The sequence below is a fragment of the Salvelinus sp. IW2-2015 genome, unplaced genomic scaffold (genome assembly GCF_002910315.2).
Source record: "Salvelinus sp. IW2-2015 unplaced genomic scaffold, ASM291031v2 Un_scaffold3150, whole genome shotgun sequence".
NCBI classification, from domain to species: Eukaryota; Metazoa; Chordata; class Actinopteri; order Salmoniformes; family Salmonidae; genus Salvelinus; species Salvelinus sp. IW2-2015.
In genome coordinates this window covers 57,331-72,735 of record NW_019944438.1, presented here as the reverse complement: position 1 = coordinate 72,735, position 15,405 = coordinate 57,331, and the positions used below count along the sequence as shown (strand labels likewise).

General features: G+C 48.3%; 1 protein-coding gene across 1 annotated transcript in view; it reads right to left on the bottom strand.

Moving 5' to 3' along the window:
* Positions 1 to 10,601: 10,601 nt before the first annotated feature.
* The window catches only part of LOC112075422 (chondroitin sulfate proteoglycan 4-like), a gene marked incomplete at its 5' end in the record, with an annotated part of 57,588 nt that continues 52,784 nt past the window's right edge, over positions 10,602 to 15,405 (bottom strand). Inside the window, 1 exon segment of the mRNA XM_070440903.1 lies at positions 10,602 to 15,285. Coding sequence (XP_070297004.1) covers positions 13,534 to 15,285 — 1,752 coding nt within the window.

The window sequence follows — 15,405 nt, the reverse complement described above, 5'->3', positions numbered from 1 at the left end:
TCTGGGCGGGAATAGGGTGCCTTGCTAGTGATCCGGGCGAATAGGGTCCTTGGCCGTACGGGCGGAAGTAGACACCTGGCTAGGATCTGGGCGGCATAGGGGTCTTGCTGGTATGCTGGGCCGGGAAAGTCCTTGCTAGTATCGCCCGGGTGCGGATAGTCCTTGGCTATGATCTGGGTGGAATAGACACCTTGGCTTAGTCCATCCGGGCGGCAATAGGGTGCCTTGGCTAGATCGGGGTGGAATAGACCACCTTGGCAGTATCGGGTGGAATAGACACCTTGCTAGGATCCGGGCGGAAATATGGTCCTGTGGCTAGGTATCCGGCCGATGGGTCGTGGCTAGTATCCGGGCGGGAATAGGGCCTCTATGAGTCTAGTCATCTGTGCGGCGTGAACTCTCGTAGTCTCTAGCGCGTGCTATGTCATCGGCGCTGCTGAGCGGTGACATACTGCTAGGTGCTCACCCTGTGTGCTTCTAGAGGTCTAGTATCCCTACCGGCTCGCGGTCTAATGGCACTCGGGCTCCTGCTGGCTAGTCAGTCTATCTGCCGTGTGCGACCGGTCTACCTGCTCTGTCTAGACCTACCCTGCTCTGTCTAGCACCCTCAACCCATGCTCTGCTCTCACGACCACCCGCTCCTGTCTAGGCCTACCTGCTCTGTCCCTAGGTCTATCCCTGCTCTGTCTAGACCTACCTGCTATGTCTAGGCCTAACCTGTCTGTCTAGGCCTACCTGCTTCTGTCTAGACCTAAAACTGCTCTGTCTAGGTCTACCTGCTCTGTCTAGGCCTACCTGCTCTGTCTAGACTATCCTGCTCTGTCTAGACCTACCTGCGTCTGTCTAGGCTACCTGCTCTGTCTAGGCTACCTGCTCTGTCCTAGGCCACTGCTTTGTCTAGGCCTACTGATCTCTGTCTAGGCCTACCTGCTCTGTCTAGGTCTACGCTGCCTGACTAGGCCTACCTGCTCGTCTCAGACCTACCTGCTCTGTTCTAGACCCTACCTGCTCTGTCTAAGACCTACCTGCTCCTGTCTAGGCCTACCATGCTCTGTCAAGGCCTACCTGCTCTGTCATAGGCCTACCTGCTCTGTCTAGACCTACCTCTGCCCTCTATCTAGGCCTACCTGCTCTGTCTAGAGGCCTACCTGCTCTGTCTAGGCCTACCTGCTCTGTCTAGTCTGGCTTGTCTAGAACTACTCTGCTCTGTCTAGGCCTACCTGCTCTGTCTAGACCTACCTGTCTGTCTAGGTCTACCTGCTCTGTCTAGACCTACCTGCTCTGTCAGGTCTACTGTCGTCTAGGTCTACTTGCTCTGTCCTAACCTACCTGGCCTCTGTCTAGGCCTACCTGCTCTGTCTAGAGGCCTACCTGCTCTGTCTAGAGGCCTACCTGCTCTGTCTAGAGGCCTACCTGCTCTGTCTAGGCCTACCTGCTCTGTCTAGACCTACCTGCTCTGTCTAGGTCTACCTGCTCTGTCTAAACCTACCTGCTTCTGTCTAGCCTACCTGCCGTCTAGATCTACCTGCTCTGTCTAGGCCTACTGCTCTGTCTAGACCGTACCTGCTCTGCTAGGCCTACTGCTCTGTCTAGAGGCCTACCTGCTCTGCTTACCTACCTGCTCTGTCTAGACCTACCGGCTCTGTCTAACCTACCTGCTCTGTCTAGGTCTACCTGCTCTGTTAGGTCTACCTGCTCTGTCCTAGACCTACCTGCTCTGTCTAGGCCTACCTGCTCTGTCGCTAGAGGCCTACCTGCTCTGTCTAGGCTACCTGCTCTGTCTAGACCTACCCTGCTCTGCTACTCCTGCTCTGTCTAGGCCTACCTGCTCTGTCAGACCTACCTGCTCTGTCTAGGTCTACCTGCTTGTCTAGACTACTGCTCTGTCTAGACCTCCCTGCTCTGTCTAGAGGCCTACCTGCCTGTCTAGCCTACCTGCTTGGTCTAGACCTACCTGCTCTGTCTAGACCTACCTGCTCTGTCTAGACCTACCTGCTCTGTCTAGGTCTACCTGCTCTGTCTAGGATCTACCTGCTCTGTCTAGGTCTACCTGCTCTGTTCTAGGTCTACCTGCTCTGTCTAGGCCTACCTGCTCGTCTAGGCCTACCTGCTCTGTCTCAGGCCTACCTGCTCTGTCTAGACCTACCTGCTCTGTCTAGTCTACCTGCTCTGTCTAGCCTACCTGCTCTGTCTAGGCCTACCTGCTCTGTTGATCTACCTGCTCTGTCTAGGCCTACCTGCTCTGTCTAGACCTACCTGCTCTGTCTAGGCCTACCTTGCTCTGTTAGGCCTAACTTTGCTCTGTCTAGACCTACCTGCTCTGTCTAGACTACCTGCTCTGTCTAGGTCTAACCTGCCTCTGTCTAACCTACCTGCTCTGTCTAGGCTACTGCTCTGTCTAGAGGCCTACCTGCTCTGTCTAGGCCTACCTGTCTGTCTACTACTGCTCTGTCTAGGCCTAGTCCTGCTCTGTCTAGGCCTACCTGCTCTTCTACCTACCACTCACCTGCTCTGTGTAAAGTATGTATACTCATGAATTACTGTTGTTGCCACGTTCTGTTACATAATTTAACAAGTGTGTCAATAGCAGGATACCCCTCAGATAAGAAATCAACAAGCTTGGCTCTAGATTACACCTCTAATCATTCTTTACATTGTTGGCAATGTCAGGATTTACCTAGGGGTCATGATTTGGGGCTGTACAAATGTTTGGTGTTTTAGAATAATTGATTATGTTATATTAATAGAAGGGAAGGGGTTATAAGACCCTCCCTCCTTACTATTATAGAGTTCCATAAGACTACAGATAAACAATACAAATTCATTGTAAGGGTTTAGTATTGCACAATTGTTTTTAGTTCTCTCTCTATTTCATTAGTAAGAGGCCCCTCTGAGTAATGTGTGACTGTGAAGAAGGAGCTCTGCAGGGGAGTGGAGGAGATAAGGCTAGTCAACATTCCACAAGAAATCAGCTTTGGGGAGTGGACGTTTACTGCTAACTTTAAGATAACACTAAAGCCATTGTTTATATAGGGTTTTGGTCTCAGGAGTAAAAAGGTAATGACTAGTTAGTGACATCACTAAGGTGGGACATCGGTTTAATAAAACAACTTGAGACCTTTTGTTTGATGCAGAATTTACTCAGAAACATGCGTGCTATGTTCCTGTTTGTCAACTTCTGTCTGCAATTGGCATTAAATAAGTTTTTGAATGATTTAATTAAAGTATATTGTCATAATGCTAATTTCACCAATGAACCCAATGATTAACAAGGAAGGGGGAAAGGAACGAACCCTAACAGCAAGATCAGACATACGTCACTATAATCCAAGTGTTCATTTTTTTTTCCCGAAAGTTGCTTTCATTTCAGCGCATCTAATTTGTAAAACATTTCAACTGTATTCCGTATTGCGTATATATATATGTTTTTCAATTACACAAAAATGAACACCCATCAAAAATAAAGGTATCTTCTCTTTCTTGTTAATATCCCAAACAAAGGTTTTAGCGTTCTCATAGATGCACGGAAAGAAAATATTCCATCGAGCACATTTCACCCGTTACCGGGTGTGTTTGACACGTCTTACAAACATTTCCACGGTTGTAAAGTTCACAGGAAAAAAATCTACGGGCACAAAGAAAGAGTAGGAAATACTCGCAGGAGTAAAATGAAACTAATCGACCCAGCGAGATTCAAGTGAACCTCAAAACACAGGAAATATATGGGTGAAAAACACAGATGGGCGGGGCATGCGTTTTCTAGTGACAAATTGGGGACAGTGAGAGTCGGTGCGTGAGGAAGGGACATTGAGACATGAAGGAGGGAACATGAGGAGGGACATTGAGGGACATTGAACATGAGGAGGGACATGAAGGACGGGACACTTGAGACCATGAGGAGGGACATTGAGACATGAGGAGGGACATGAGGAGGGACATTGAGGGACATTGAGACATGAGGAGGGACATGAGGAGGGACATTGAGGAGGGACATTGAGACATGAGGAGGGACATTGAGGAGGGACATTGAGACATGAGGAGGGACATTGAGGAGGGACATTGAGACATGAGCAGGGACATTGAGGAGGGACATTGAGACATGAGGAGGGACATTGTATTGGATGGTGGATTATCTTTTAGATTTTAAAACTTGTTTGTGACCATAGCCTCACCCGGTCACAAAGTACTTGTTTACATTAATAAGTACCCTCCCCTGAAACCAGAGCATAGATTCTACCACAGTTACGTGACATTCTGTATCCCAATGAGATATCTCTCACAGTTGTTGATTATCTCAGATCTACAATTAGTTACACTCCTGGGGGAAACTCATGTCTTCACCCATGTCGCATCGAAGGATAGCTTATAGTGAGCAAAATGCCTGACWGATTTMTTTGAGAACATGTTATTTTTMACTTTACCTTTATTTAACTAGGCAAGTCAGTTAAAAACAAATTCTTCTTTTCAATGACGGCCTAGGGGTTAAACTGCCTTGTTCAGGGGCAGCTCGGGGATCCGAACTTTCAACCTTCCGGTTACTAGCCCAACGCTCTAACCACTACGRTACCCTGCCGCCCCACATCCGTCGTGTTGTCATGCTCTGTCCGTAAAGCTCAGAAAGAAGAAACTGAGACCCGAGGTCAATTGATTCACTTGAGAAAATATATTTTTTAAAGGGTGACAGTGAACAGGATGCTTTAACCAGACACACATTTAGACCTGGAAACCCTTTAGGAACTAAAGTCAGCATTTCCTTGGTTCTCCGCTTCCTCTTTCTGTCACCACTTAAAAAAAAAAAAAAAAAAATCAAATCTCTAGTGAAACAATTGAAACAGCTGCTGAAACTGTTGTGAGCGAACTCTGACCTGTTGGTTTAGAAGAGGATAGATTCTCTGCAGCTCCTCCGTCGTGACACTTTCCGTCACGACACCGTGACTCTCCTTTTATCCAGGTCACAAGGTGTTCAGGCACACGATGAATCACGAGCCGAACCTTTATCGTAATTAGAAACCCTAACACATACATTATGTATTACAAAATGCTACATCAATACATAGAAACATCCTCCTAACTGTTGTCCATGAGAGCACAGATCACATGTCAGTAGACCAGGAAATTAGCTCTATTTGATGTTCCAATCAGAACAGGCCCCAACTAGGCCCCAATCAGAACAGGCCCCAACTAGGCCCCAATCAGAACAGCACCCAACTAGGCCCCAATCAGAAAGGCCCCAACTAGGCCAATCAGAAGGCCCCAACTAGGCCCCAATCAGAACAGGCCCCAATCAGAACAGGCCCCAACTAGGCCCTAATCAGAACAGGCCCCAACTAGGCCCCAACCAGAAACAGGCCCCAACTAGGCCCCAAGCAGAAACAGGCCCCAACTAGGCCCCAATTCAGAACAGGCCCAACTAGGCCCCATCAGAACAGGCCCAACTAGGCCCCAATCAGAACAGGCCCCAACAGGCCCCAATCAGAACAGGCCCCAATAGGCCAACGAACAGGCCAACTAGGCCCCAATCAGAACAGGCCCCAATAGAACAGGCCCAACTCAGGCCATCGAACAGGCCCAACTAGGCCCCAATCAGACAAGGCCCCACTAGGCCCAAGCAGAACAGGCCCCAACTAGGCCCCAAATCAGAACAGGCCCCAACTAGGCCCAATCAGAACAGGCCCCAATCAGAACAGGCCCCAACACCCAATCAGAACAGGCCCAACTAGGCATCAGAACAGGCCCCAAACTAGGCCCCAATCAAACAGCCCCAATCAGAACAGGCCCCAACTAGGCCCCAATCAGAAAGGCCCCAACTAGGCCCAATCAGAACAGCAACTAATGTCTGAAATGATTGACCATTTCTGCTATTCTGATGTTTAGGGGTTCTATACATCAGCACATCTCGGGTTCTACATGTGATGCATGAGAGTTCTGTGGTTCCCTCTCCTTTGTTTTAAGAGAAGACTTCTCCTCCCTTTTCTCTCAGTTTGTTAAATCTGATATGAGCAAATCAAATCCCGCACTACGGCAACCACTTTGTTAGCCAATAAAGCGGGGCTGGGAGCAACCAGCTCCAATCGTTGCACATGCTCAGTTTTATTTGTCAAGACTGGCCTTTTTAGTTCCGTAAAGCCTAACTTAATGACCTTTCAAATAGAGTTCCCACAAGCTTCAAAACTCCTTCAAATAGAGCTCCCACAAGCTTCAACTCCTTTCAAACAGAGCTCCCACAAGCTTCAAACTCTTTCAAATAGAGCTCCCACAAGCTTCAAATCCTTTCAAATAGAGCTCCCACAAGCTACAAACTCTTTCAAACAAGCGCTCCCACAAGCTTCAAACTCCTTTCAAATAGAGCTCCCACAAGCTTCAAACTCTTTCAAATAGAGTTCCCACAAGCTTCAAATCCTTTCAATAGAGCTCCCCACAAGCTTCAAACTCCTTTCAAACAGAGCTCCCACAAGCTTCAAACTCCTTTCAAATAGAGCTCCCACAGCTTCAAACTCCCTTTCAAACAGAGTCCCACAAGCTTCAAACTCCTTTCAAACAGAGCTCCACACGCTACAAACTCCTTCAAATAGAGCTCCACAAGCTTCAAACTCCTTTCAAACAGAGCTCCCACAAGCTACAAACTCCTTTCGAATAGAGCTCCCACAAGCTACAAACTCCTTTCAAATAGAGCTCCCACAAGCTTAAACTTCCTTTCAAATAGAGCTCCCACAAGCTTCAAACTCCTTTCAAAATAGAGCTCCCACAAGCTTCAACCTCCTTTCAAATAGAGCTCCACAATTCAAACTCCTTTCAACAGAGCTCCCACAAGCTACAAACTCCTTCGAATAGAGCTCCCACAAGCTACAAACTCCTTTCAAATAAGTGTGTGACGATGTGTCTACAGAAGAGACACAGGGAGAGAGTTGTGTAATTCTAACTTCCTGCTGTCTGCTGGTACAGTCTGGGGGTATTTAACTTCCTGTCCTCTGCTGTTACCAAGTCTGCGGGTATTTATCATCTAATTATATGCACATCATGTTGATGAGCTGGAGGCACTAGTATAGCTGGGAGATCAAAGTTTTTATAATGGAACAGAAAAAAGGTAACTCATTTACAATGGAACAAGTGGATGCTAATCCAGTGTGTTGTTAGGAAATATATTGAGAAAACACATTACTACTTTACTACGTGCTTCCTCATACCTCCCATACATAGCCAAGGACCCTATTCCGCCCCAGATACTTAGCAAGGACCCTATTTCCGCCGGATACTAGCAAAGGACCCTATTCCGCCGGATTACTAGCCAGGACCTATTCCGCCCGGATACTAGCCAAGGTCCTATTCACCCCGATACTAGCCAGGCCCTATTCGCCAGATACTAGCCAAGGCCCTTTCCCGATACTAGCCAAGGACCCATTCCGCCCGGATACTAGCCAAGGACCCTATCCGCCCGATACTAGCCAAGGACCCTATTCCGCCCGGATACTAGCCAAGGACCTATTCCGCCGAATACTAGCCAAGGACCCTATTCGCCCAGATACTAGCCAAGGACCACTATTCCGCCCGGATACTAGCCACGGACCCATTCGCCCGGATACTAGCCAAGGACCCTATTCCGCCGGATACTAGCCAAGGTGTCCTATTCCACCCGATACTAGCCAAGTGTCTATTCCACCCCGATACTAGCCAAGGACCCTATTCCGCGCGATACTAGCCAAGGTGTCTATTCCACCCAGATACTAGCCCAAGGACCCTTTCCGCCCGGATACTAGCCAAGGACCCTATTCCCGCCCAGATACCAGCCAAGGACCTATTCCGCCCAGATACTAGCCAAGGTGTCTATTCCGCCCAAGATACTAGCCAAGGACCCTATTCCGCCAAAACTAGCCAAGGACCCTATTCCCCGATACTACCAAGGACCTATTCGCCGCATACTAGCCAAAGGTACGCCTATTCCGCCGGATACTACCAAGAACCCTATTCCGCCAGAAACTAGCCAAGGACCCTATTCCGCCCAGGATTACTAGCCAAGGACCCCGTATTCCGCCCGGATACTAGCCAAGGTGTTATTCCACCCGATAATAGCCAAGACCCTATTCCGCCCAGATACTAGCCAAGACCCGCTATTCCACCCAGATACTAAGCCAAGGACCCTATTCCGCCCAGATACTAGCCAAGGTGTCTATTCGCCCAGATACTAGCCAAGGACCTAATTCGCCCAGATAACTAGCAAAGGACCCTATTCCGCCCGGATACTAGCCAAGGACCCTATTCGCCAGATACTAGCCAAGACCCTATTCTGCCCAGATACTAGCCAAGGACCTTATTCTGCCAGATACTAGCAATGGACCTTATTCCGCCCGGATACTAGCCAAGGACCTATTCGCCTACTAGCAGGACCCTATTCAGCCAGATACTAGCCAAGGACCCTATTCCGCCCAGATACTAGCCAAGGACCTATTCCGCACGATCTAGCAAAGGACCTACTCCGCCAGATACTAGCAAAGGACGCCTACTTCCTCCGGATACTAAGCCCAAGGACCCTATTCCGCCCAGATACTAGCCAAGGACCCTAATTCCCGGACCCAGGATACTAGCCAAGGACTTATTCTGCCCAGATATACTATGCCATACGCAAGGACCTTATTCCGCCCGGATACTAGCCAAGGACCCTATTCTGCCGGACTAGCCAAGGACCTATTCTGCCCAGATACTAGCCAAGGACCCTATTCCGCCGCGGATACTAGCCAAGGACCCTATTCCGCCCGGAATAACTAGCCCAAAGGACCTATTCGCCAGATACTACCAAGGTGCTATTCTCCCAGATCACAGCCAGAGACTATTCCGCCGCCATACTAGCCAAGGACCCTATCTCGCGCCCCGACACTACAGCTGTGGCAGCAGGACCCTATTCCGCACTGCGGAATACCTCAACGGACCAAGGTGTCTATTCCGCGCCAGATACTAGCCAACGACCCTATTCCGCCCGGATACTAGCCAAGGACCCTATTCCGCCCGGATACTAGCCAAGAACCCTATTCCGCCCGGACACTACACTCAGTGGCAGCCAAGGACCCTATTCCGCATGGACACTACACTTGGTGGCAGCCAAGGGGCCAGGGTTCCAGTCTAGAAGCACGGTTTTGACCGCCCCTACAGTTTTGCTAAGGTACTGCAGTTTTATTGACTTCCGGCCCAGAAAGACAATTTCCATATAGACGGCCACATTGAGAAGTCCGATTTTAAAACACTTTTTTAAGTCATCACATTTGTGCACAAAACATCCATTGAATTATTCAAATGATTGTCGCTGAGGACGATTCCCCTCCCCCCAATCACTCACAGCCAAAAGATATGAACATTTTATGTTCATCCAAATTTCGGCCATGTTTTTTGGATGACATCAGCGCTGCTCCCCCGTACGCATTGGATGTTGCTCCATATAAACCGGATGCAATCCAGATGTAGACGGTATGCGAGGCGAATACCTTGAAAACAACGGCTGGACATCTTGGACGCAGTCTACAGTTCTTAATATACCTTTACTTGTGTAAAGAAACGCCTGGGGGAAATAAAATCCATTATGCGACCAGCTTTGAGCAACAATTTTGAAGGAAAACGTACAGAAAGTTCAACCATATTCACATTCCCAGGCGTTTTCTTTAGATAACAGCAAAAACATAATGTGTACTGTAGGGGCGTGGTTCAGAAAACCAGTCAGTATCTGGTGTGACCACCATTTGCCTCATGCAGCGCAAAACATATCCTTCACAGAGTTGATCAGTTGATTGTGGCCTTGTAGAATGTTGTCCCACTCCTCTTCAATGACTGTACAAAGTTGCTGGATATTGGCGGGAACTGTAACACACTGTTGTACATGTCGATCCAGAGCATCCCAAACATGCTCAATTGATGACATGTCTGGTGAGTATGCAGGCCACGGAAGAACTGGGACATTTTCAGCCTTCAGGAATTGTGTTCAGATCTTTGTGACGTGGGGTTGTACATTATCATGCTGAAACATGAGGTGATGGCGGCGGATGAATGGCACGACAATGTGCCTCAGGATTTCATCACAGTATTCCTCTGCTTTCAAATTGCCATTGATAAAATGCAATTGTGTTCGTTGTCAGTAGCTTATGCCTGCCCCATACCATAACCCCACCGCCACCATGGGGCACTCTGTTCACAACGTTGACATCAGCAAACCACTCGCCCACACAACGCCATACACGTGGTCTGCGGTTGTGAGGACGGTTGGACGTACTGCCAAATTCTCTAAAACGACGTCGGAGGTGGCTTATGGATGAGGAATGAACATTAAATTCTCTGGCAACAGCTCTGGTGGACATTCCTACAGTCGGCATGCCAGTTGCACACTCCCTCAAAACTTGAGACATCTGCGACATTGTGCTGTGTGACAAAAATGCACATTTTAGAGTGGCCTTTTATTGTTCCCAGCACAAGGTGCACCTGTGTAATGATCATGCCGTTTAATCAGCTTCTTGATTTGCCACACCTGTCAGATGAATGGATTATCTTGACAAATGATAAAATGGTCACTAACAGGGATGTAAACACATTTCAAAATTTGAGGAAAAACAAGCTTTTAGTACATATTCAACTTTTTTTAAAACTTTTTTATTTCAGCTCATGAAACACAGGACCAACACTTTATATTGCTTTTCAGTGTATAAATGTAAAATAATGAAAAGTACCATTTGGCAAGCATGTAGCCTACTTTAAAGAGGCGTTTTCTTACAAGGGGTAGATTTGACACCATGTGGTTTACAGTGTTACAAAACCCTCAAACCTTAGAGTTGCACTAACATTTATGACAGCAGGGTACACAGGGATCTTACACTATGGCTTGAAATATGTATTATACATACACTTTTAGGAAGAATGGGGTTTAATATATAAAATACTATCCACCATCAAATTAAATATATACACCAATACAAGAGAGTGAGGTGACATCCCTTGAGCACAAGAAATCAGGAAACCATGAATTTATGCATGCATGCAATTCTCCCACTGGTCTAGGGCGAGTACCACAATGTACCAAAAGTAATACTGTAATAATACCCAGGGGCGAATTGGCCATCTGGCAATTCTGGCAAATGCCAGATGGGCTGGACCATCTTTAGTTGGGTGGGAGGGTAGAAATTGACACACATTTTTTATTTTTTTAATATATGTATACTGTATATATACAAATAAAACAATAGAAAAGTTGACATGGCCAGTGGCCCATGGAACTGTTAGATCTTTTGAAAATCTATATTATTTTTTTGCGCAATTTCTCTGTTATACTATAAATTAGCATTTGGCTGATCAGTGGGCAGCGGCCCGGTTTCCTCAGGCTGTGATCAGTGGGCAGCGGCCCGGTTTCTCCAGGCTGTGATCAGTGGGCAGCGGCCCGCGTTTCTCCAGGCTGTGAATCAGTGGGCAGCGGCCCGGTTTCCTCAGGCTGTGATCAGTGGGCAGCGGCCCGGTTTCCTCAGGCTGTGATCAGTGGCAGCGCCGGTTTCCTCAGGCTGTGATCAGTGGGCAGCGGCCCGGTTCCTCAGGCTGTATCATGGCAGCGGCCCGGTTTCCTCAGGCTGTGATCAGTGGGCAGCGGCCCGGTTTCCTCAGGCTGTGATCAGTGGGCAGCGGCCCGGTTTCCTCAGGCTGTGCTGAGGCAGACTCACATTGAACGGGTCAAACGCGTCATCAGCAAAGACACCGGCGCCGACTCGATCATCAGTTAGCCACGTATATCACGGATCATAAAAAGAAAAGGAAGCTTATAAAATGTAGAAAGAGCACATTCTACATTGTCACCTGACTCACAACGTCCTAGTTTTTTGTGTGTGGCTAAAAACAATGATTTGGTCAAACAGTAAAGTGCGTTATCCTCATGACTCCTGTAATGAAAGTGTCTTCCCTGCCGCTCGAACCTCGCTGGGGGCCTGCTGCTGTGATGAGCGAGCCACTCTCCTATCTTTTTATTTAACCTTTATTTAACTAGGCAAGTCGGTTAAGATGAAATTCATATTTACAATCACGGCCTAGGAACAGTGGGTTAACTGCCTTGTTCAGGAGGCAGAACAACAGATTTTACCTTGTCAGCTCGGGGATTCAATCCAGCAACCTTTCGGTTACTGGCCTAACGCTCTAACCACTAGGCTACCTATCCCCTCTTGCGCTCGAGAGAAAAATATGTTCTGATCATATAACATTTCAAAATAAATAGCAGGAAAACAGATTTGGAAGCTTCGTCCCCTTGTCCATGTCGAGGAGGGTCTCAGCTTTCTGTAGGTATAATTTGTATTTCTCAACTCACAATATTCAGCTCAATAACAACTATTTTACAAGCAAGATATTATTTTTTATATGGCTTTGAGATATTGAGCAGAGAGCGTTTCAAATGCACACTGGCCATTGCGTGTGAAAAGGCCTCAAGGCCTCATGGGTAGTTGCCTACAACTGTAAAGTTATTTTTAGTACATTACATTTACTGTTGGATGAATACATGGCTACTAGCAGTGAGTATCACAGGCGGCTGGTGGCACCTTCATTAGGGAGGACAGCTCATAACAGAGTGTCAGAGTGTCTGATGTCATTCCATTACTCCCTTCCAGACATTATTATGAGCCGTCTTCCCCTCAACAGCCTTTTATAGTGGTCTAGTTAATGTGTTTAAGTTTCCACTTCCTGTTTCTGTTGTCCTGCTTGGGGYTTGGTATAGTTTACCACGCTCACTGCTTGCAGGGCGGCAGGGTAGCCTAGTGGTTAGAGCGTTGGACCAGTATAAGGTAAAGGTTGCAGTTCGAATCCCCGAGCTGACAAGGTAAAAATCTGTCGTTCTGCCCCTGAACAAGGCAGTTTAACCCCACTGTTCCTAGGTTGCAAAGTGGGGATAGTGGTTGTCATGGGCTACCAGCTCCTTATTAGTTGAACAAAGTGGGGATAGTGGTTGTCATGGCTACCAGCTCCTTATTAGGTTGCAAAGTGGGATAGTGTTGTCATGGGCTACCAGCTCCTTATTAGGTTGCAAAGTGGGATAGTGGTTGTCATGGGCTACCAGCTCCTTATTAGGTTGCAAAGTGGGGATAGTGGTTTGTCATGGGCTACCAGCTCCTTATTAGGTTGTAAAGTTGGGGATAGTGGTTGTCATGGGCTACCAGCTCCTTATTAGGTTGTAAAGTGGGGATAGTGGTTGTCATGGGCTACCAGCTCCTTACTAGGTTGTAAAGTGGGGGTAGTGGTTGTCATGGGCTACCAGCTCCTTATTAGGTTGCAAAGTGGGGATAGTGGTTGTCATGGGCTACCAGCTCCTTATTATGTTGCAAAGTGGGGGTAGTGGTTGTCATTCCCAGTGCTGATTGTGCTTAGCGTCGGTAGAAAATGTTTTGATTATATCACAAAACAAATAGTACAGTAGTGTCATGGTTTACAGTATAACGATGAGTGGGGTTGGTGGGCGTGTTAGGAATGGATGTTAGTGTACAGGGTAGACAGTCCACTTCCACACCCCACCCCTAGGTGGCAGCAGCTACAGAGTCATACCCAGTACTGGTTCTGCTGTAGAGTGGGGGGCGTGGTCCTAATGAGCTGGGCTGAACTCTCTGGATCTACACCGTTCCACGAGCAAAGTGGCAGTGATGTGGAGTTGCTAACTAAGCCCTGATTGGCTGAAGGAAACAGCCTGTCCAGGGCAGGGCTACTGGGGCTCAGTGGGGTCACAGTTACCGTGGGAACAGCCGCGCTCCTCTGCGACTGGCCGTTATAGGCCGGTGGGGTTGAGGGTGAGGGTGAGGGTGGCGGCTTCGGGGTGACAGGTTTCTGTTTCCTCTTCCTGTTGCGTCGCAGCAGCAGAACCAGCACCACCAGGATTATGACCAATAAGAGCATGGCCAGGAGAGGTAGGATCACCAGTATCAGGTTGGAGGTCTCCTGAGGGTATGACTCTACACGGACCGGTGTATTCACAAAGGGAATCTCATTGCCGTCTCCTTTACTCAGAGTGGGCTTGCCCAGAGTAGTATCTGTACCTGCCGAGTCGTTCCGGTTGGTGTTCCCCCAGCGGTTGCGACCTTTGAACTTCTGGTGGGTCTTGCTGGGTCTCTGTGTGGAAAGGAGGGAGGTGGACAGGGAGGGTAGTGCCGTCCCAACACCAAACACTGTCGTTTGGTTCAGAGGCTGAGAGAAAGGACTGCTGGTGGTTAGGACGGGACTGTTGGTGGTRAGGACTAGCGATGGATCATACGGAACGACAGTGAACCAGAACTCTCCCCTGGCAGGTGGGACGTTCTCCGCTTTCAGAATGAACACCAAAGAGTCGTTCAGCTCCTGCACTCCAGTCATGTTAGCGTTGAGCTCGAAGGATAACCTCTCCTGCTTCACATCCTGAAAGGAGAATGACTCCAGTGGCTCGGTTTTCTTACCAGCTTTGGGTTTTCCTCGGACCAGCTTTCCATACTTTGGATGAGAGACAACCTCGAAGAAAGGGTCGCTGACGGATAGAGAAGCCAGCTCAGTTGCGTTGAGGAAACCAGTGTTGAGTTTGACCACGATGCCATTGGGTATTCTCACCCCCTCGCCAAACCTGACCAGGGGCTTAACCGTGATGTTGACAACCTGGTTCGTCAGGTTAGCTTCCGATGTAAACGCGGTGAACTCAAAGCTGTCCTGACCAGACGTGAGGGTCACCATGTGATAAAACAAGCTACCCGTCCTTAAGTCCTCCTGCTCAAACTGGCTGACCTCCTGGTCATCCAGCCGAAGGATCTTGCCATACCGTGGCGCGGCGGTGATCCGGTAGTGAACAGTTGTGTTTTTTCCGTTGGTCTCTGCCACCAGACTCTCCTGGGTTAAAACCACAGACGTCTGTCCCTGCTCCAGAGCCAGCCCAGTGTTGTTGATAAGGGAGATGGTGATCTCCGTCACCTCGAGGTTGAAGAGTTTATAGACCGGTTTGTGATGGCCATCGGAAACACTAAAATAAAACACCCCAGAAGCCCGGCTTCCATCATGGACAAAGTACACCTCCCCACTGTTGATCTGAGCCTGAGTGAAGGCCACCACAGACTCGTTAAGGCTTCCTCCAAGGCTCAGATAGCCGTTGTTGGGCTTGCTGATGACGATGTACTGGATGTCCTCTGAAGGGTTGTCCAAGTCTTCCACATTGAGGTTCTCCGGCCCCAGGGCCACTGTGTCCCCCTGCACTACGCTCAGACTGGGGGCTTTGGTCTTCAGAACGGGCGGCTGGTCGTTGACTGGGATCACCGTGATGTTGAACCACTCCTCCAGAACCTGATTAAAGAAGAGTATGACTTTATTTTGTAGAATGGAATCTTGTCTTCTGCATTAGAGTTTGAAGCAGAACTTCCAGTATCCTCAATGAGGCAATTCATTTTGCAGCATACACAATGT